This window comes from Mesoplodon densirostris, chromosome X (assembly GCF_025265405.1).
Source record: "Mesoplodon densirostris isolate mMesDen1 chromosome X, mMesDen1 primary haplotype, whole genome shotgun sequence".
NCBI classification, from domain to species: domain Eukaryota; kingdom Metazoa; phylum Chordata; class Mammalia; order Artiodactyla; family Ziphiidae; genus Mesoplodon; species Mesoplodon densirostris.
In genome coordinates, this window is record NC_082681.1 from 36,447,929 (window position 1) to 36,468,878 (window position 20,950).

Sequence of the window (20,950 nt, forward strand, 5' to 3'; positions counted from 1 at the left end):
GAAATTGCCATACTGTTTCCAAAGTGGTTTTACCATTTTACATTTCCAACAGCAGAGTATGAGGGTTCCAGGTTTTCCACATCCTTGTCAACACTTGGTATGGTTAATTTTTTTTAATATTAACAATTCTAATAGATGTGTAGTAGTGTCTCATAGTTTTATTTTTCATTCAGTAATGACTAATGATGTTGAACATCTTTTCATGTGCTTGTCTGCCATCCAGATATTTTCTTTAGTGAAGTGTTCAAATCTTTCACTCATTTTTTTTTTTGGATGTTTGCTTTCTTTTTATTACTTATGACTCTTATTACTCTGGAGAGTTATATACATAGTGTAAATGCAAGTCTTTATCTTACATATGGTTTGCAAATATTTTCTCTCATTCTGTGGTTTGTCTTTTCATTCCATTAACAGTGTCTTTCAAAGAGCAGAGGTTTATAATTTTGATGAAGTCTAACTTACCAATTTTTTCTTTTATGGATTGTGCTATTGGTGTCATATTTGAGAAATCTTTGTCTAAATCAAAGCCAGAAATATCTCCTCCTATGTTTTAAGCTTCAGGCTTTGCATAAGTCTATGATGTACTACTGGTAAATTTTTATATGTGATGTGAGGTATGGATCCAACTTTGTATTTTTGCATATGGATATTCAATTGTGCTAGCAGTATTTGTTGAAGCTTTTTTCCACTGACTTGTCTTTACACCTTTGTCAAAAGTCATTTGTCCATAAGTAGGAGTTTATTTCTGGACTTTCTATTCTGTGCTATTGATCTATTTCTCTATCTTCACACCATTACCACACTGTCTTGATTAGTGTAGCTTTGTAGTAACTCTTGAGTTTTCATAGTCTTAGTCTTACAAATTTGTTTTCTTTTTTCCAACTTTTTTCCACTATTCTAGACTTTTTGCATTTTCATATGCAAAAAAAAAAAATTTAGCTTGTCAATTTCTCCAAACAAGGCCTGCTGAGGCTTTGGGGAAAACTGGCATCATAACGATATTGTCTTCCAGCCCATGAAGATGATGTATCTCTCCATTTATGTCTTATTTAATTTCTTTTAGCAATGGTCTGTAGTTTTCAGTGTACAGGCCTTCACATCTTTATCAGATTTTCTATCCTGCAACTTTGCCAAACTCACTTATTTGTTCTTGTAGTGTTATTATAGATTCCATTTATTTTCTACATAGATGATCATATCTGTGAATAAAGACTCCTTTCCAATCTGGATGCTTGCCTGCCTGCCTGCTTCCCTTCCTTCCTTCCTTCCCCACTTCCCTCCCACCCTCCTACCTCCCCCTTCCCTCTTTTCTCTCCTTTCTCTTTCTTTCTTCTTTCTTTTCTTCCTTCCTTCCTCCCTCCCTCCCTCCCTCTCTCTCTCTCTCTCTCTCTCTCTTTCTTTCTTTCTTTCCCTCTTGCCTTCTTATTTTGTCTGGAAACTTTAGTAAAATGTTCAATGAATTAGTGAGAGTGGACACCCTTGTCTTGTTCCTGATCTTAGAGAGAAAGCATTCAGTCCTCCACCATCAGGATTATTGTTAGCTGTAGGTGTTTCATAGATCCTCTTTTTTCCAGCTGAAGAAGTTTCTGGAAACTCTCTCAAAGCACTAAGATTGGGCATTTGCAGGTCTTACTTCTTTTGTGTCTCATACCCCAGTTATTACTGTTCTTATTGACTGATATTCAGTGTTTTGAAAGCCATAGTTCTATACACATTGTCCAAATTTTTGGTTGTTTCAGGTGGGAGGGTAAATCTGGTTCCTTCAGGCCATGTTGGCCTAAAGCAGAAGAACCAACATTCTCTTTTGTGTCATATATAATATAGTAATGATATTTAAAAACTGAACATTCTTAATACTGGCAAAAATATTCTTACTTAAGTAATTCCCTGGTGATCCAGTGATTAGGACTCTGTGCTTTCACTGCTGAGGGTGCAGGTTCAATCCCTGGTCTGGGAACTAAGATTCCACAAGCTTTGTGGTGCAGCCAAAAAAAAAATTCTTACTTATATTACTACTGACAATGTAAATGAGTACAAATGTTTTGGGAAGCAATTGGCAATGTTTATTAAGAGAATTAAGATATTTCTACCCTATGATTGAATACATGAACTTCTTGGAATTTAAAATAAGGAAATAATAAATAAGAAAAATGCTTTATTAATAATAATATTAATAGAAAGCTTATGTATAATAAAGGAATATTGGTAAGAAACTAATTATCCCATAACAGATGTACATATCAAGTAGTATGTGGTTATATAATATAGAATACTATATAATATATAGTATACAGTTATAATATCTGTAAAGAGTATGTAATGATAAAAATGCTTATATGATATTATGAAATAAATAAATGTTATAAATATTTATAAATGAAATAAATAATGAATAAAATAAAAATTTGTGCTAGTAGGAAAGCCTGGAAACAAATATGTAAAAATCTTATCACTAAATACATCCCTTTGGCTGTCTTTGTGAATTGGGACTATGGGTAAATTTTCATAATGAGAAAAACACCTTTAAAAATGCCATTGTAATAATTTGGGTTTACGGTATTTTGAAAAAGAAGCCAGCAAGGGCTTCCCTGGTGGCGCAGTGGTTGATAGTCCACCTGCCGATGCCGGGGACATGGGTTCGTGCCCTGTTCCGGGGGGATTCCACATGCCGTGGAGCGGCTGGGCCCATGAGCCATGGCCGCTGAGCTTGTGCGTCCAGAGCCTGTGCTCCACAGTGGGAGAGGCCACAACAGTGAGAGGCCCGCGTACCGCAAAAAAAAAAAAAAAAAAAAAAAAAAGAAGCCAGTAAATATAAGTCCATATAAGAAAATAGGCCATCATCAAAAAGTCTACAACTAATAAATGCTGGAGAGGGTGTGGAGAAAAGGGAACCCTCCTACACTGTTGGTAGGAATGTAAATTGGTGCAGTCACTATAGAAAACAGTACGGATGTTCCTCAGGAAACCAAAAATAGAGTTACCATATGATAGAGCAATCCCACTCCTGGGCATATATCTGGATAAAACTATAATTGGAAGAGATACATACACCCCAATGTTCACAGAAGCACTACTTACAATAGCCAAAACATGGAAGCAGTGTAAATGTCCATCGACAGATGAATAAAGAAGATGTGGTATATATATATATATATATATATATATATATATATATATATATATATATATATATATATGATGGAATATTACTCCACCCTAAAAAGAATGAAATAATGACATTTGCACCAACATGGATGACCTTAGAAATTATCATACTAAGTGAAGTAAGTCAGAGAAAGACAAATATGATATATCACTTGTATGTGGAATCTAAAAAAATGATACAAATGAAGTTATTTACTAAACAGAAATAGACTCACAGGCATAGAAAACAACTTTATGGTTACCAAAGGGGAAAGGGAAGGGGGAGGGATAAATTAGGAGTTTGGGATTAACAGATACACACTAGTATATACAAAATAGTTAAACCGTAAGGACCTACTGTATAGCACAGGGAACTATATTCAATATCTTGTAAAATGGAAAAGAGTCTGAAAAAGAATATATATATACATATGTATGTATATGTATAAAACTCAATCACTTTGCTGTACACCTGAAACATTGTAAATCAACTATACTCCAATTAAAAAAAAAGTAGGTGACTTTTTGGTGACTGCCTCACCAAAGCAAAACACATCTAAAATATCCTGCAATATTTGATCACACTCTCTTGTTTAGGGAACAGAGTTTTGACCCGTCCTTCTGACAACTCACAAATAGGCTAACTAGGGTCATGATCATGACCATGGTTAAGAAGAAATAGTCTTGTTGCCACACAGAGAGAAGCATTGGATTTTAGGGTCACATGTGATCCAGTTATCACTTGAGAGCTTCAGGTTTACAGATTCAGTCTTTAAAAGAAATTTCATCATCAATCAAAAAAAAAAAAACCTTATAATCTGGGTACACTGCCACCAGGCTCAGAGTCATTTCAATCACAGTCCCACAGAGATTTATATCATACGTTTATTTGATTGAGAGAAACAAAAACCCATAAACCTGTTACAACCACACTTTGCCATATATAGTGATGAAGATTTGAAGCAAAATTTAAGCAAAAATTAAGGAAAACAAATATAGACTTTGGTAGATGTCCAACTTGATTCTTTATCATTTCATTCCAACCTTCGTTTTAGACACAGATTTTGGTCCAAATGTTTCTATTTCATTCTGTTTAAGGAAATACAGAATCTAAGCCGTTTGGGGATTTATCTTTTCTCCTGGGGTTTTAATCTATCTTGATACTGTAATTCCTTTAACAGGCTTTACTGAAATGCCATTAACATTGTTTTTTTTTTTTCTCTCACAGGTATAGCCTGCTTAGAGGTAACGCGATAGTTGCCTAGGTTTTCCTTTTAGGAATTTGGCTTTTGCTTGAAAAGGCCCTATTTCATCATTTTCTCTCACATACTGCAAGAAGAGGAAAATAATTATTGTAAGACAAGCTTGCCCAAAAGGCATATGGCATGTTTCCATGTTTATCTATAAAGAGGAGACTTTCCAATGTAATACTAAAGAAGACTAAAAACTCTTCCTCAACTTTATATTGTCTAACTGGACGTAACAGGTTTAATAATTTTATGTGATATTTTATTTACTTTCCTTTGGCCAAGGTAAACTAAGCAAAATTCAGCAATCTGTATCTTTTACATACTACTCTAATAAAAACTCTTCAGGACTTTTAACAGACCTGTGTTGCATACACAAAGCAAAACATCTAAGATATATTTTTTAAGAAGGATTTGGAACAGATATTTAAATGGATTTCATGATATCAGGTAAACATACTAGAAACACAGAGGTCAAAATCTCAGATTGCATTAGAGACAGTAAGCAAGAATTGGAATCAAGTTACTGGATCATATAGTGAAAACACAAGAGTTAGGAGAGGCAGAAACGTGGGGTGAGTCAATAAGGATGTAACTTCAAGAGCAGCACAGAGGAAAATGTCTATTAGTTCTGGTAGCACAATAGTACAGAGGAAGTTAAGAACTGCTATGCTGATAATTCATGGTTCACTCAGCTCAGTGTTCTATTGGTAAAGTGAACCTAGAAAAAACAAACTGTTATAATATACTATGTGTTTTATGTAAATAACTCACATAATCTTCACTACAATCTTATGAGATAGCTAATGATGTCATGATCCCTTGTTTATAGATGAGAAATCTGAGAGTTTGAGAGCTTAAATGACTTGTCTATCTTGCATCTTGTAAGTATCATAGCAGGGATTCTAACCAAGATAGAACATAATAGTGCTTATTGTCATCAACATTGAAGATTAGGTATGTAATAGCTTCTTTTAAGTAATAGTTATCATTCATACATTTGTCCAAATCCCTCTTGAGTTAATAAATATTAACTTTGGGATTAATGAGTTTGTTAGGATTGGTTAAAGCAATGCAAAGGGGGAATTCCCTGGTGGTCCAATAGTTAGGACTCCATGCTTCCACTGCCAGGGCCTGGGTTTGATCACTGGGTGTGGCCTAAATAAAGAAAAAAGAAAAAAAAGACAGGGGAAGGAGGATCAGGGATGTCATATATAGTGTGCTATAAATTATGCTAAAATAAGTTAATATATACTACTCTGAAGATTCCATGCCAGAACAGGGATTTTGGAAGGGACTGAAGATCAAGTTACCAGAGAGATGAAGGCCAAGTAAATTTCTCCTTCCATCATTTCTCTAATCATTTTAGGTGTACTTCTTAGGGCTTTCTCTAATTCAGGACTTGTGCTGAGAGTGGAGTGAGCAGAACTTCACATCACATTCCAGCAGCAGCTGTGGAATAGTTCAGTAAGATGTAAATATTTTTCAGGGTTTCTGGTATATGTCTTGATGATACTCAACATTTCATTGTCCCCACCCCCCCACCCCCGAGGTTAGTATTTAACTGATGTGAAATACTGATGTTTTCAGGAAACAAACTGCAGAGACTCCCATGGCTTTTTTCCTGGATCCTGATCAGGATTTTAAAAAAATTCATATTATAGTTTGATCTAGTTAATCCCCAAGTTCGTTGCCTTGTTCTAGATCCTGAGATAAAACACATCTCACTTTTGATTTATTTATAGGCTGGCAAGAACATCCTGTAGTCTATCCCAATAATCTTGATCTCTAATAGAAGAATTTAGAGCTTTGGACTGTGACTTTCCTTCTCTATATTATTTAAAAATGTTGAGTAGGGGCTTCCCTGGTGGCGCAGTGGTTGAGAGTCTGCCTGCCGATGCAGGGGACACGGGTTCGTGCCCTGGTCCGGGAAGATCCCACATGCAGCGGAGCGGCTGGGCCCGTGAGCCATGGCCTCTGAGCCTGTGTGTCCGGAGCCTGTGCTCCTCAACGGGAGAGGCCACAACAGTGAGAGGCCTGCGTACCACAAAAAAAAAAAAAAAAAAAGAGTTGAGTAACTACCAATTTGCTTGGGATAGCGCTGACTATAACCTGACCTGGAATTTCAGAAGTCCCTGAATACAAATCATGTTTGTAGTTGGCCAGTGCTTTATTTAATAGAGGCTGCATATTTTGTTCAAAACCCCTTGTTTTCCTTCTGTAATCTTTGATACATGTCATCTAGTCCTGGTGATTTGTCAACATTCAATTTGTAAGTTTGGCTTGGATAAATCTGAGTATTGCCTGTAATTTAACCAATTACCAACGTGTTCACATCGAGAATAACATCAAAGTGGTAATCACTGTAAAAATATCCTCTCGTATAGACTGAAACAAAAAAATTATGCAATATGTCAAATATCTTTTTGCCCACAATTATCAAGGAATTAACTGATTTCTTCCTTGGCTTTCTCCATTTTGTATATTTTTTATTATTTTATTTTCTTTCATGAGAGATTCACGGGTGTAGTAGAGAAATAAACATTAGTTGAGCACCTAATTCTATACTATTACTTGCACAGAGAATAGTTCCTTGCACAGAGTAATCACTCAATAAATGTTTACTAAATGAATGAATGAATGAATGCCAGGTATTGCAGTGTCACTTTATGTATGTGATCTTATTTCTTCTTACAACAATCCTATGTGAGGTATATGCTATTTTTCTTCATCCATAAAATGGAAGAATAATAGTACCTATTTTACAGGATTGTTATGAAGATTGAATGACTTTATATATAAAGCAATTAGAACAGTTCCTGGTAAATAGTAAGCACTATTTATATATTATTATTATTATTATAAGTATGACTGTCATTTTCCAGTGTTCCCTATGAGGAAACTGAAGTACAGAGATTTTAGGTCACTTTTCTGAGTATTACATTGGCAGTTAAAGGTTTGGAACAAATTTCTAAATTTCATGCTCTTTCTTCTAAACCTTTTACCTCCTGCTAAATTAGTTAAACAAGAAGACCATTAGACTGAGGTGGCTCCAATGCCACGGTGGCCTACATAAGCAAACCAGAATCTAAGCCTATAAAAGCCTCAAGGTTAGGAAATCAAAATTCTAAGGACAACCAATCACAAACAGCCAACTAGGCTTTAAGCTACAGCCAATCAAATAATTTCTTTTTTTTGCTTCCTCACTTTCTCTATATAAGTCTTTCCCTTGGCTCCTGTTGGTGAGTACTCTTAATCGCTTCCTGTTTGGTACTGCCCAATTCCAATAGATAAATGCTCAAACTCTTAAAATTTTAATATGCCTCAGTTTATCTTCTAACACTCCTTATGGCCTTGGTGTTCTTGTCAAAGAGCTCTAGAATGTGTTATTTTGTCAGATTTTCATGTATATCTAGCCTATTTTGTAGGCTTCCTATTTTTCCTACTTAGATTATCTTTTAAATTCTTTGAAAGATTACTTTCCTTCTTAAATTTGGTTGTACATGGCCTTTTTCACTTGACAGGTATCCTGATCCAGAGGACATACTTTTCCTGGAGTCCAATACGTTGTTTTAAATAATTGCTAAATTTTTTACTGGCTAGTTATTAAACATTCTTTTCCTAATCTTTTCTCTACCTAATGAATTAGTTTCCCTTTCCATCCCTTTTGATTCTGGAAGTTCTCAATTAATACCTGATTTGATTTGTGATGTAAGAAAGATGAGATATAAGGTATAACTTTCTCTTCTGACACCAGTGGGTTTAAATAATTTGATTTCACTTGCTAATTCATTGTGGAGGTCTGATTCTCAGTTCTGTTCCTTCTGTGGGTCATGCATCTGGCAAATGTAATTTCTTGCAACATAATTATCTTAGTTAACCTATATGGCCACAAAGCGTTTTAGACAAGTTGTAATTCTTTCCCGTATTTTTTTTCCAAAGTAGAAATTTTTGTGGAGCTTTCTCCAAGAAAATGAGACTGTTGACAGATTGCTTAAACTGAAATGGATGTAAAAGAGATGCGCAGGATATTCAAATTAATGATAACTGAATATGACCAAGTATTCTGATAGTTTTCTTGTGTAACTTTTCTCTTAGTGAAAAAGATTTGAATAACTCTGAGTGGGAGTGGAGGGATGGCAGTGGCCTGTGTGGTTGGGTTCATGTTCTAAGAATGAACTCCTAAAATCCAAGATTGATTAGCTTCATATCCACAGTGTTAAATCTCAGAATTCTCAGAAAACCAAAACCTGTATTTCAAAAATAAACTTTAAGGTTGTTTGATGATCAAAGAGTTTTCCATCAGCCATGCTGACATGATAAGAAACTCGAGATATTTTGGAGATCTTGGCACAACTTCAAAGACTTAGAGGACAGAATGCCGAGAACTTTTCCAAGTTTTGGAAGGCAGCAGTTTGGCTGAGACCCACACGCACTGAAACGAGAGGCTTCCTTGAAAACATTTTAAAAGTCTTTTCCTATTTTGGAATCCTAAATTATGGCAAAATTCATATAGGCTTAAAACTCAATTCTGCACCCATTTTCCTCCCCAAAGTTTCTCTCCGTGTTAACACTGCTAAAGGATTCCTGAGGCATTTGCCGTAAGTATTTCAGTCAGGTCCCTGATAGTCCTTCTAAACGCTGTTTCAAAATATTCTGAAACGAATCCCTTTCATCTCTATCTAATATATTTGCCTTTGTTTTGCAGACGCAAAAGGTGAAGCAACACGGAGATTTGGGGGCATATCGCCAAATGACTTACAGTCAAGCTGGTGTCGCTTCGCAAGATTTTGGTACCCAAAGCAGCGGAACCGGGATTCAGCATCCTTCCTCTGATCACACGTTTCTTAAAGCAAGCATTCTGCGCGTTTGAACATCGCCTCTTCATCCCCAACACCTCCTCCCAGCCCGCCCCCTAGTTCCTTCCCACCCTCTACCTCGCCCCCCCGCCCCCCAGCCTGCGCATGCGTTCTAAGAAACCCCTACACTCGCGGCACAAGCTGAGAGTATTGTCGGGGGCTATTCTCTCTCCCAGGAACATGGCGGCGAGTCAGGGAGGTGGTGGTAACAGTGGGGGCGGCGGTTGTGGTGGAGGTGGAAGTAGCGGTGGCTGTGGCGCGGCCGGAGGGGGAGGTGGCGGAGCCGGAGTGGGAGGCGGCGGCGGCGGCGGCGGCGGCGGCGGGACCCTGGTGGTGCCCATCCCGGTACCGACTCTTTTCGGTCAGCCGTTCCCCAACGGGCCGCAGTGGAACCCGGGGAGCCTACAGCCTCAACACACCGTGAGGAGCCTGGACCGGGCCCTGGAGGAGGCGGGCAACTCCGGCATCCTGAGCCTCAGTGGTAGGAAACTCCGAGACTTCCCGGGCAGCGGCTACGACCTGACGGACACCACCCAAGCAGGTGACAGGACGGGGAGGGGGAGGGGAAGCTGGGCTGAGAGGAGGAGGTGGGGGGAGTGGGTGGCTGCGTGGCTGCGTTGTTGGACTCTGCTGGTCTGGGCGGGTGCGCGGGGGCGGCGAGACTGACAAAGTCAGAGCAGCCAGTTCTGAATGTGAGGGGAAGAGCAGGGAAAGGTTGGGGGGCGGGAATGCTGACTGAAGGGTGTATGGAAATCGGGTGGGATGTGAGGGGTGAAAGAGCATTATTGTTAAAGCGAGTTTCCCCAGTAAGGGGTGGGGAGGGAGGTATTGACACCTTCCTGAATGCACTGCTAACTCTCGTGGATGTTCCCATCTTTCCCGGAGGAAAAAAAGGCAATACATAACATCATAATCTATACATATTCTTTAAAGCCATACGTGCCTGCAAGAATGGTGTATGCCTTTTCCTAGTACAGCAGCAGTATTGCCACGGTTTTTCTGTGTTTTTATTTTGTGTGTGTTTTAATCATCCTGGAATATTCTTGCCTTCTTGTCACATATGCCTTTAAAGACTGAGATTTGTCATTTTCCTGGTGTTGAGATAGTGGTGGTTAAATTAGTATTTGCTGCAGTGGAAAATTAAATCATCAATCACTTATGTGTCTGGTTTACTAGGGGAAAGAGTCCTTGTTTTGAGTTATGTTGGAGTCTTAATTTTTATTGCAGATTTAACCAGAAATTTTAAGGGCATTTTTGAGAAACAAAATTAACTCCATTCTTCTTGGAGTTGTGGGTTAATGGTTTATCATTTTGGACAAGAAATTGGCTATTGTAATGTTCTTCATATACTCTCTGGTACTCTTTGTTGTGGATGGCATTTTTTGTTATGAACACACTCTCTTTCCCCTCTGCCTTATAAGCCAATGCCGATTATTTTAGGTGTGTTTTGGTTTGATGAAGGATTTTTTACTTTTCATAATCTTTAAATTTGTTATCTCTGTGTCTGTTTTTATTTGCTTTGCTGAAAGAAGTCATGGACAGATTTATTTTAATAGATTTAGGGATTTTGAAGCAATATAATAAGTAAATTCACTCATAATGAGAAGTAATAAAATACCTCTTATTTTCAGAATAACACTGTTTCATTGTATTACGTTTCTAGATACTAAATCAAGGTGTGTGTTTGGATGAGGGTGGGGAGAGGAGGAAAACCTAAAATTGAAGCCTTCTACCCAATTATTCTCTTAGGAATTATCCTAAGAACTGTGAAATGTGTAATTGATCAGTGATTTTGTATTTTGGAAAGCATGTTTGAGTATTTACTCCTTCACTCTGAACAGACTTCCTAAACAATATGTTCACATATTCATGATACATTGGCAAGATATTATACTACTTGGTATGTTCTTCAAAGGCATGAAGAAAAATGGTTTCAGACTGCATCATTATAGAGATATGTTGTTTTGCTTGTTACCTATAAAAGATTTCTTTATCTATAGGACAAAGTTGAAGAAGCATCCTCTCTTGGCATTCAGGGCTTTCACTTCCTGGCTCCAATTTATTATTGCAACCATAACTCTTCAAATGCTCCTACACAGAACCCTCTGTTCCAACTAGGTCAGCTCCCTGTCCCTCAAATATAGTTTATGAATTTTTGCCTCATCTTTGTAGTAGGTCATCCACATGCATGAGATTTCCTTCTTTTCTCCACCTATTTAATTTTGTTCAAGCTTCAGCTTTTCCAAGATGCTGCCTCCAACTCCCTTAGTCTACAGCAGTCTCCTGTTTCTTTGAATTCCTGTGGTACTTATTGTCTTTACCACTTACCTGCTAGTGCTGGCTTTATTTTCTTTTTATGTTTTGTTTTCCCTGAGAAGATGGAGAGCTCCTTAAAGGCAGGGAAAAAGTCATATACTTGTTCAGTTTTCTCATTATATATTGCTTATATTGTACTTAATAATATTTTTCATAAATCTGAATATCATCTTACGTGGTTATAACCACTGGCTTTTAAGGCTTCAGTTTGTTTTCTGAGGCAAGTTTTAACACAAACCAGAACCGTATTTGTTCTTGGTGAAATTCATTCATCATAAACTTTATCAGTGCCTACAGTAACAGAGGACTTTTTGAGATAATTCCACCTCATTTTACTTTTTTAAAAATTGTGGCAACACTTGAAAATTTAAATGAAAAATCTGTGGGTGACTCATTTGCCATTCATTTTTGACCAAATTCAGCCATGAACTAGAGACAATAATCTTATATGTAAAGAGACTAGTATCCATTATATATAAATGGAACTGAAGACAAACAGAGCACGTTTGAGATTATACATACAAACCGTACACACATACACGTATACATACAGACATACAAATATGTATATACAGTATATTTTCTGCTTGATGAAAACAGTTCTGTTTGTTGATATTGTTATACTTAAAATGACTCTCAGTGGGATACTGTTTCAGTACCAAATTGATTAGACAGCAGTGGTTTATTGGGTTGGGAAGAGATTGGAAGAAGGGAAAATAGGTAGAAAGCTATTTGTTAATCTAGGTGTGAGGTGGTGAGAACCTAGGTTGAAACAAAATTGGATTAGAAGGGGAAATTGATAAATTTCAAAGGAAGGGAGAGGGCTTTTCACATTATTTTGCTTGATAAATTTCACAGGAAGGGAGCGGGCTTTTCACATTATTTTGCTTGATAAATTTCAAAGGAAGGGAGAGGGCTTTTCACATTATTTTGCTTGATAAATTTCACAGGCAGGGAGAGGGCTTTTCACATTATTTTGCTGTTCCCTACGTGTACATAAGATGAAATAGACCTGTGGTTTACCACCTTGCTTGCATGTTAAAATCACAAGGGAGTGTGTTTTTTTTTAAACCTATGCCTGGGCCCCACCTAGACCAATTTAGTCAGTCTCAGGGGCAAGGAGAGGGTTTTTTTTGTTGGTTGTTTTTTTTTTTTTTTTTTGAGAATTCCCAGGTGATTCTAATGTGCAGTCAGGGTTGGGAAACTCTAAAATAGCTCATTTTTAGGCACTCAAGATATATTTATCGTTTGAGTGAATAAGAACATTGATAAAAGTTTGGTGACTAACCTAAAGCTACTTGTCAAGAGGGTCAAAACCAAAGCTAGGAACCAAGTGTTCAAGTTCTAGTTCAGTATTCTTTTTGATAGACTTGAGTGAAGCAGACCCATTTTTTTCATCATACTATGTCTGTAGTGACTAGAAACTTAACAGGAAACTATAATTTCTCCAGTTCCCTACTGTTGGATAAATTTGCGTTAAGAAAATAATGCCCCTAGAATATGTAGCAGCAAAATCTTGTTTTGTCTATTAATAGTCTTCCTGTGAGGGAAAGTGGATAATAGGTTGCTGATGGCAAAGTTTATCTTTGGTACCTTTTTATTTCTCTTTGCATTTCTGGTGTCTGTTCTTCTTCACCTGTCCCCTTCCTCCTGCCGCCCTCCTTATTTCTTTTTCCCTCTTCAGCCTCACTCCTCTTCCTTTGCTGGGATGGAGCTCAACGCTAAATAATTATGGCAGCCTTTCCAGGCGATTAACATTTAAAAGGGAGAGTTTGCCAATTTACTTGAATCTCCATTTGGTGGTTTGTGCTCGCGACCTTTTTTGAATTGATATGCTTTGCAGATACTTTTTTTTTTTTTTTGGCCACGTGGCATGTGGGATCTTAGTTCCCGTGGAGTCTTAACCACTGGATGGCCAGGGAAGTCCCTCCAGGTACTTCTTTTTTTTTTTTTTTTTTTTTTTGCGGTATGCGGGCCTCTCACTGTTGTGGCCTCCCCCGTTGCGGAGCACAGGCTCCGGACGCGCAGGCTCCGGACGCGCAGGCTCCGGACGCGCAGGCTCAGCGGCCATGGCTCACGGGCCCAGCCGCTCCGCGGCATATGGGATCCTCCCAGACCGGGGCACGAACCCGTATCCCCTGCATCGGCAGGCGGACTCTCAACCACTTGCGCCACCAGGGAGGCCCACCTCCAGGTACTTCTTGATTAAAATCCTCACCCATATGAAAACATAAAAATAGGGATCAGAAAGTTGGTTACCCATTTCAGCAAAGTAGCTAACGCTGGTTGTAATGGCTTATCTTTGCTGGTCTGTGGGTAGATTTGGCAAGACAAAGGGAAATTGCCTAGAACTTTAAAGTCTGTCTGGATACTGTGATAACTTGTTGACTTTAAGAGAGCTTGGAAATGATTTTAATGGCTACCCAAACAAATCCTGAAACTTTTCGTATTTGACTTTGTCACCAGTGCTACAAATAAGTCTCAGTCTACTTGCAGCTGCTCCCTCTGCTTCTTCATACTTCTTTATGTCCATAAACAATAGGTCTGTGAAACAGATTTAGGAATTCTTTACATACATCAGATTGTGCTGTGTCCTGGTTAATCACGTGTTTTCCTGTAAACCTGGAGTCAACTCTAGTATTTCCTACATGTGCTGGTTCACCTCTTCAACTGTGGGGCATGGTGCATTGTATCGGCTTGTAAAATGGAGCCAGTCAAACTGTGCAGCATCTGATTTTGTAACATAGGTGAAGGCCATCTTAGTGCATTCAGTGGAATAAGCTTGTGATTTTGCGGCCTGATTCAAATATCTGCCTTGCTTTATGTAATAAATATCTTACTGAAAAATTGAATGTGAAGGACACTTTTGATGGTTGACTCATTTTAATTGCTTCAGATTGAATTTGAATTGCTGAACCTTGCAGTGATTTATTTTATTCAGTGATGAATTCTTCTATAGCATAAATAGTTGCCTCTTAATTTCTTTGTTTTGCAAGTTCACACTTTAAAATAAAATGTTATCTTAAATTGGAGGGTACGTTTATCATTAAAATGATACCGTTTATACAGCTCTTTATAAATTCTGAGCACTTTAATATATATTACCCTATTGTATCCTAATAATAACCCTTTGAGCTTTGTAGAGTGCATAGTAATTACCCTTTGTTGTTGAGAGAGGTTAAGTGATTTGCCAGAAGTTAAATGGCTAGTGTATGGCAGAGTGTGGGTCAGAGGCTAGGTTTTCTAACTCTAGCACTATTCCAGTGTTATTTCCATTGCAACACTTCCTCTTCTTATAACAAAACTACTATTAAAATAAACACTGTGCTAATAAATAGGTTATTTAATCTGAAAGATGAATGCTTATTTAGTTTCATAGATTATATATAGTTTTTGTTTGTGGTGCGGTGTGTTTTGTTTTGTGCATGGTATTTGCGTAGCTTGTCTTCATGCCCCTCTGTTGGTTTTAGAATACATTCATTAAGCAAGCTTTTGTTGAACTCTAACTTTGGAAACATGATCCTCGAAGGGTTTACAAACTAGGTGAATATGTACAGTAATATATGTAACAATTAGAAAAGAGTTATAATATATAATGTTCAAAACTGTATGTTTTAATAAACTGTACAATTAAGTGATATGGAACTGGAGCATAAGGCTTAATTTTATTGGGGGTTAAGTTAGTTTGAGAAAGTTTCCTATAGAGTTAGGTATAGCTGAATCTTGAGGTAAATGATCAGTGTGGGATCAAGTTATGATTAAGCAGGAGGGACAGTTGCAGACTGTCAGGGGAGAAATTGCACTGATACGGAGTTGAGAATGGCATTGCATGTTAAGGGCAGATGTTAACAGCAGGTTCACTCTATATTTTCTCAAACATATTGGAGGCTGAAAGGAGGGAACTAGTCGAGTGTTCAGTGTTAAAATGCAAGAGGGGGAGGGAGGATCTTCATGGAGTGGGTGGAGAGTTGTTAACAATGGAAGGGAGGAGTTACCTGGCTTTTGCTAAGGTGAAGGGGAAGGTAGATGTTTGGGGACATGATTGTCTTAAATTTTAATCTTAGGTGAGGCAGTGTCATCTGGGAGAACAAAGTTACAAGCATAGGAATAAGTACTCAATAGAGCAAAATGCTTTAAGGAGTCATTATGGAGAGTAAGCCATAGTTTAGAATTAGGACTGTGTTAAGCAGCTAAATTAGTTGCTTTTGAACAACATGAGCTTACCATGTTTTCTGAAAAAAATTATATATACTGCATGACAGGTAAAAGAACAGAGGTGGTTGATTGGGATATTTTTGAATTGGGGTTATAGTGACACTTGCTTAAGTTTAAAATTTAATATTTTGATTTAGATTATTTGTAACATAAACTCTGAAGCATTTATTTATCATCAAGAGCATAAAGATGTACAAGATCCAGAACCTCACTGACAGCATGAGAGATGATGTTAAGGACACTTCACAAATAAAAGTAATTGAATACTTAGAGCATATTGATTTCCTGGGAGGTGATATTTAAGTTCCAAGGCATACAGTGAAACTTTGCAAAAGGGCATATCACTCTCCTAGCCTATCCCAGCAGTACACTCTAAGGGATACTTAAACTGTATGATGCCCACCCCCATCGTACAGAGGTTGTTCATCATCATGATGTAGAAGGGGAAACCTTTTTCTTTTCTCTACACTTTGTGTGTATTTAGGTAGTTCTTGAAGCATTGTAACACTCTTATAATCAGTTTTCTGAAAAGTTTCAGAAAGTTTTCTCTGCTTCCCTTTTATAGGAAAAAATACCTTATACTCCAGAGAACCATTTAATGTAATAAAAGAAAACTGTACAAGTGAGTTTTATAACAATAATTTAAATTTGTGTTTAGTCTCACTTTAAACTAGTGTATTCAGTCTGCTAAAGGTCTAACTTTTAATCTTTACATTTCTCCTGTTTCAAATAAATTATAAATTGATAGCATTCCACTTACAGAATACCAGTCAATGGACTGTAATGGATAATTAAACAATGGATATTGTCTCATATTTTTTGATCCCCAAATTTTTTTAAAGTTTTTTTTCCAAGTAAGAAAGTAAGTTCTTCCCTATTTGTGGACGTTGTTAATCTGTGTACTCTTATAATTTGTGACAGAGATTGTTGTCACTTTTAAATTAATTGTTTAAGTTCCTTTCAGTGGAATTTTATGTATAATATTAGGGATTCAAGGTGACAAGAGACAGAAATAAAATAACTGTGCCATAAAATTTTATTTGAACTCTGTTGAGACTAACCAATTCTAGAGCATTTGTGAATCTGGATTTCATTCAAAAATGACTTCTCTAAATTATTATGTCCCTGAGAGACTCTAGAATGTGCAGCATAGAAATTTTCCCCTCTTAAAAAAGTAATTACAATATATAAATCCTTAATACTTTGAGCTAATTGGTTGGGGATGTCTGTGTCAATGAGAAATCAATTACTTTTAAAGATATTTATACATTAAAAATAGTAAATTGAACATAGCTATCTCCTTAATTTACCTTGATTAGTATGTAAGAATGGATTTGTTATATCTATTTTATATAAATGGACAGGGTGATAAAGTTGCTGCCTTTAAGGAACTTATGATTTCCTAGTGGTATAAAATAAGTACTCATGTATCTATTATATAGGCTAGATCAAGGTTTCAAGGAATGGGGGAACTTGCCCCCAGGAGATATTTGGTAATGTCCGGGGACATTTTTGACTGTCACAACTTGGGGATGCTACTGATATCTAGTGGGTAGAAACCAGGGATGCTGCTAAGCATCCTACAATGAACAAGACTGCCCACACAACAAAGAGTTACCTGGTCCAAAATGTCAGTGGTGATTGAGATTGAGCAGTACTGGGCTAGAGTAAGATAAATGTCTTAAGTGAAAGCAGAGTGATGTGCAAGTTTGAAGAGGGAGCGGTGACATGATTGTGTTGGTAGAACATCAGAGGGGGCTTTATAATGGAGATGGAGGATGGGCTTTGAAGGGGGAAGGATCAGATTTTATACTTAATCATAAAAAGAGGATACTATATGAATATTGACGTCCTAGAATCTCTTCAAACTCAAAATGTCAAAAAAAGATCAACTTTTGTTATTGACCCTAGGCCCCCTGATCTCCCAGACCAGAAACTTGGGAATTATTCTTGACTCTTCACTGTCCCTCACCCTCTATATCTGGTTAGGACCTAAGGCCTCTTGATCATAACTCTTTGAATAGCTTTCAGATCTGTTTCCTTCCTGTCTGTTCTCACTGTCACTGTTGTTGTTCAGGTCCTCCTCTCCTCACCTTTAACTGGACCTATCAACAGTTTTCCCAGATGATCTCTCTGCCTCATGTTCAGTTTGCTTCAAGTCCAATTAGTCCTTCACACTGTAGCTGGAGCACTCTAATATGCAGATCTGATTGTCACTTGTTGCTACTAAAACACCTTCGATCCAGTAAGCCAGCTCCTTAATAATACATTGCTTATTCCTTGTTTTGAACTTTAAAAAAATGTGAAAAAGCTAATACATAACTCTGCTTTATATAACTGGTAATTTTTATATTATATTACTTAATATTAAGTTGCTCAGATTCATCCAAATTGTTGTATGAAGCTGTAGTTCATTCTTTTTTTGTTTTTTTAATTATTTATTTATTTATTTTATTTATGGCTGCGTTGGGTCTTCGTTGCCACACACAGGCTTTTCTCTGGTTTTGGCGAGTGGGGGCTACTCTTCGTTGCGGTGTGTGGGCTTCTCACTGCGGTGGCTTCTCTTGTTGTGGAGCACGGTCTCTAGGCGTGCAGGCTTCAGTAGTTGTGGCTTGCGGGCTCTAGAGCACAGGCTCAGTAGTTGTGGCGCACGGGCTTAAGTTGCTCTGCGGCATGTGGGATCTTCCTGGACCAGGGCTTGAACCTGTGTCCCCTGCATTGGCAGGCGGATTCTTAACCACTGCGCCACCAGGGAAGTCCCTGTAGTTCATTCTTTTTGGTGGCTCCATTATCTTTCATTGTGTGACTACAGCATAGTTTATTTATCCACTGTCTCACTGGTGGCCACTTGGGTTGTTAACATTTTTGCTCTTGTGAACAGTGCTGCTATAAGCGTTATTATACATGTCTTCTGTTGTGCATGTGCAAGAATTTCTCTTGTGTTTATTCTTGGGAGTGGAATAGCTGGATTGTATGGTATGTTAATGTTCAAATTAAGGAGATAATGCCAACTGGTTTACAGTTTACCTTTCCATCAACCTCTGTAAGAGATACTATGAATTCATATCTCCTCCAGCACATAGTGTTGTCAGATTTAAACATTTTGGCCAAACGAGTTTATTATTTTTAATTTTTTTGGCTGCACTGAGGCATGCGGGATCTTAGTTGCCCGACCAGGAATCGAACCCGCACCCCCTGCAGTGGAAGCGCGGAATCCTAACCACTGGACTGCTAGGGAATTCCCCCAAACGAGTTTAAAATGGTAGTTCAATGAAGTCTTTTTTTTATAGTATGAAACTATTTTTTTTATTGAAGTGTAGTTGACTTACAATGCTGTGTTAGGTTCAGGTGTACAGCAAAGTGACTCAGTTATTTATATATATGTGTGTATGTGTGTATATATATATTTTTTTCAGATTCTTTTCCATTATAGGTTATTACAAGATATTGAATATAGTTCCCAGTGCTATACAGTAAGTCCTTGTTGTTTATCTATTTTGTATATAGTATCTGTTAATCCCAAATTCCTAATTTATCCCTCCCCCCTCCTTTCTCCTTTGGTAACCGTAAGTTTGTCTTCTGTATCTGTGAGTCTGTTTCTGTTTTGTAAATAAGGTCATTTGTGTCATTTTTTAAAGATTCCACATATAAGTGATATCACATAACATTTGTCTTTCTCTGTCTAATTTACTTCATTTAGTATGATAATCGAGGTCCATCCATGTGGCTGCAAATGGCATTATTTCATTCTTTTTTATGGCTGAGTAATATTCCATTGTATATACATCTTTATCCATTCATCTGTTGATGGACACTTAGGTTGCTTCCATGTTCTGGCTACTGTAAATAGAGCTGCAGTGAACATTGTGGTACATGATTCTTTTTGAATTATGGTTTTCTTAGGGTATATGCCCAGTAGCAGGATTGCTGGGTCATATGGTAGTTCTGTTTTGAGTTTCTTAAGGAACCTCCATACTGTTCTCCATAGTGGCTGTATCAATTTACATTCCCACCAACAGTGCAAGAGGGCTCCATTTTCTCCACACCCTCTCCAGCATTTATTGCTTGTAGACTTTTTGATGATGGCCATTCTGTCAGGTTCGAGGTGATACCTTTCTTGATTTATATTTCCCTGATCACCAGTTTCGTTAACATATCTTCAAATGTCTTACCTACTTGGCCATATGTGTTTCCTGTACTGTGAAATTATTTATTTGGCCCCAAATGCTAATACTATACTAATCATTTGTCAGTTTTGTATATTGTATTTTCTCCTAGTTTATAACTTGTCTTTTTTTGCATTTTAAGGAGTCATTTGCTGAACAAATGTTCTACATTTTAATACAGTCAAATTTATCAGTCTTTTATAGTCACTATTTTTTGTGTCTTGTTTAATAATGTGTAAAATATATTCATGTATGTTTTTTACTAAAGGTTTTAGAGGTTTGTTTTGGGTGTTTCAGTTCCTTATCAATGTGGAATTGATTTTTATGTATAGTGTGAGGTAGAGGTCCAATTTTGTGTTTTAGTACATGGATCATCTTTTTCCAGATATATCCCTGCCTACTTCTTTTCTTTTTAACATTTTACTGAGATATAATTCACATGCCAAAATTTCACTCATTTAAAGTATATAGTTTATTGGTTGTTAGTTGTACACTCATCACTGCAGTCTAATTTTGGGATATTTTATCACTTCAAAAAGAAACCCCATACCCATTAGCATATCCCCCCACCCCGCCACCAATCTAGACCTAGGCAACCTCTAACTTGCTTTTTGTGTTTATAGATTTGTTGATTCTGAACATTTTATATAAATAGATTCGTACAATATGTGGCCCTTTGTGATAGTCTTCTTTCATTTATCATGTTTTAAAGTTCATTTATGTTGTAGCATATATCAGTACTTCATTCCTTTTTATATCTGAATAATATTCTACTGTACATTTTGTTTGTCCATTCATCAGTTGATGGACAGTTGGGTTGTTTCCATTCTTTGGCTATTATAAATAATATTGCTATGAACATTATGTAAAAGTTGTGTAGATGTATGTTTTCATTTCTCTTATATATGTAGGAGTAGAATTGCTGGATCATATGTTAATTCTATGTTTAACATTTTGAGGAAATGCTAAATTGTTTTCCAAAGTGGCTGCACCATATTACATT

General features: G+C 37.2%; 1 protein-coding gene across 2 annotated transcripts in view; it reads left to right on the top strand.

Moving 5' to 3' along the window:
• The first annotated feature begins 9,430 nt into the window (after positions 1-9,430).
• The window catches only part of LRCH2 (leucine rich repeats and calponin homology domain containing 2), a 98,378-nt gene continuing 86,858 nt past the window's right edge, over positions 9,431-20,950 (top strand). For both annotated transcript variants that reach the window (XM_060086622.1, XM_060086623.1), the window contains exon 1: positions 9,431-9,791. In XM_060086622.1, the coding sequence (XP_059942605.1) occupies positions 9,431-9,791 (361 nt within the window). The remainder of the gene's footprint in view (positions 9,792-20,950) is intronic.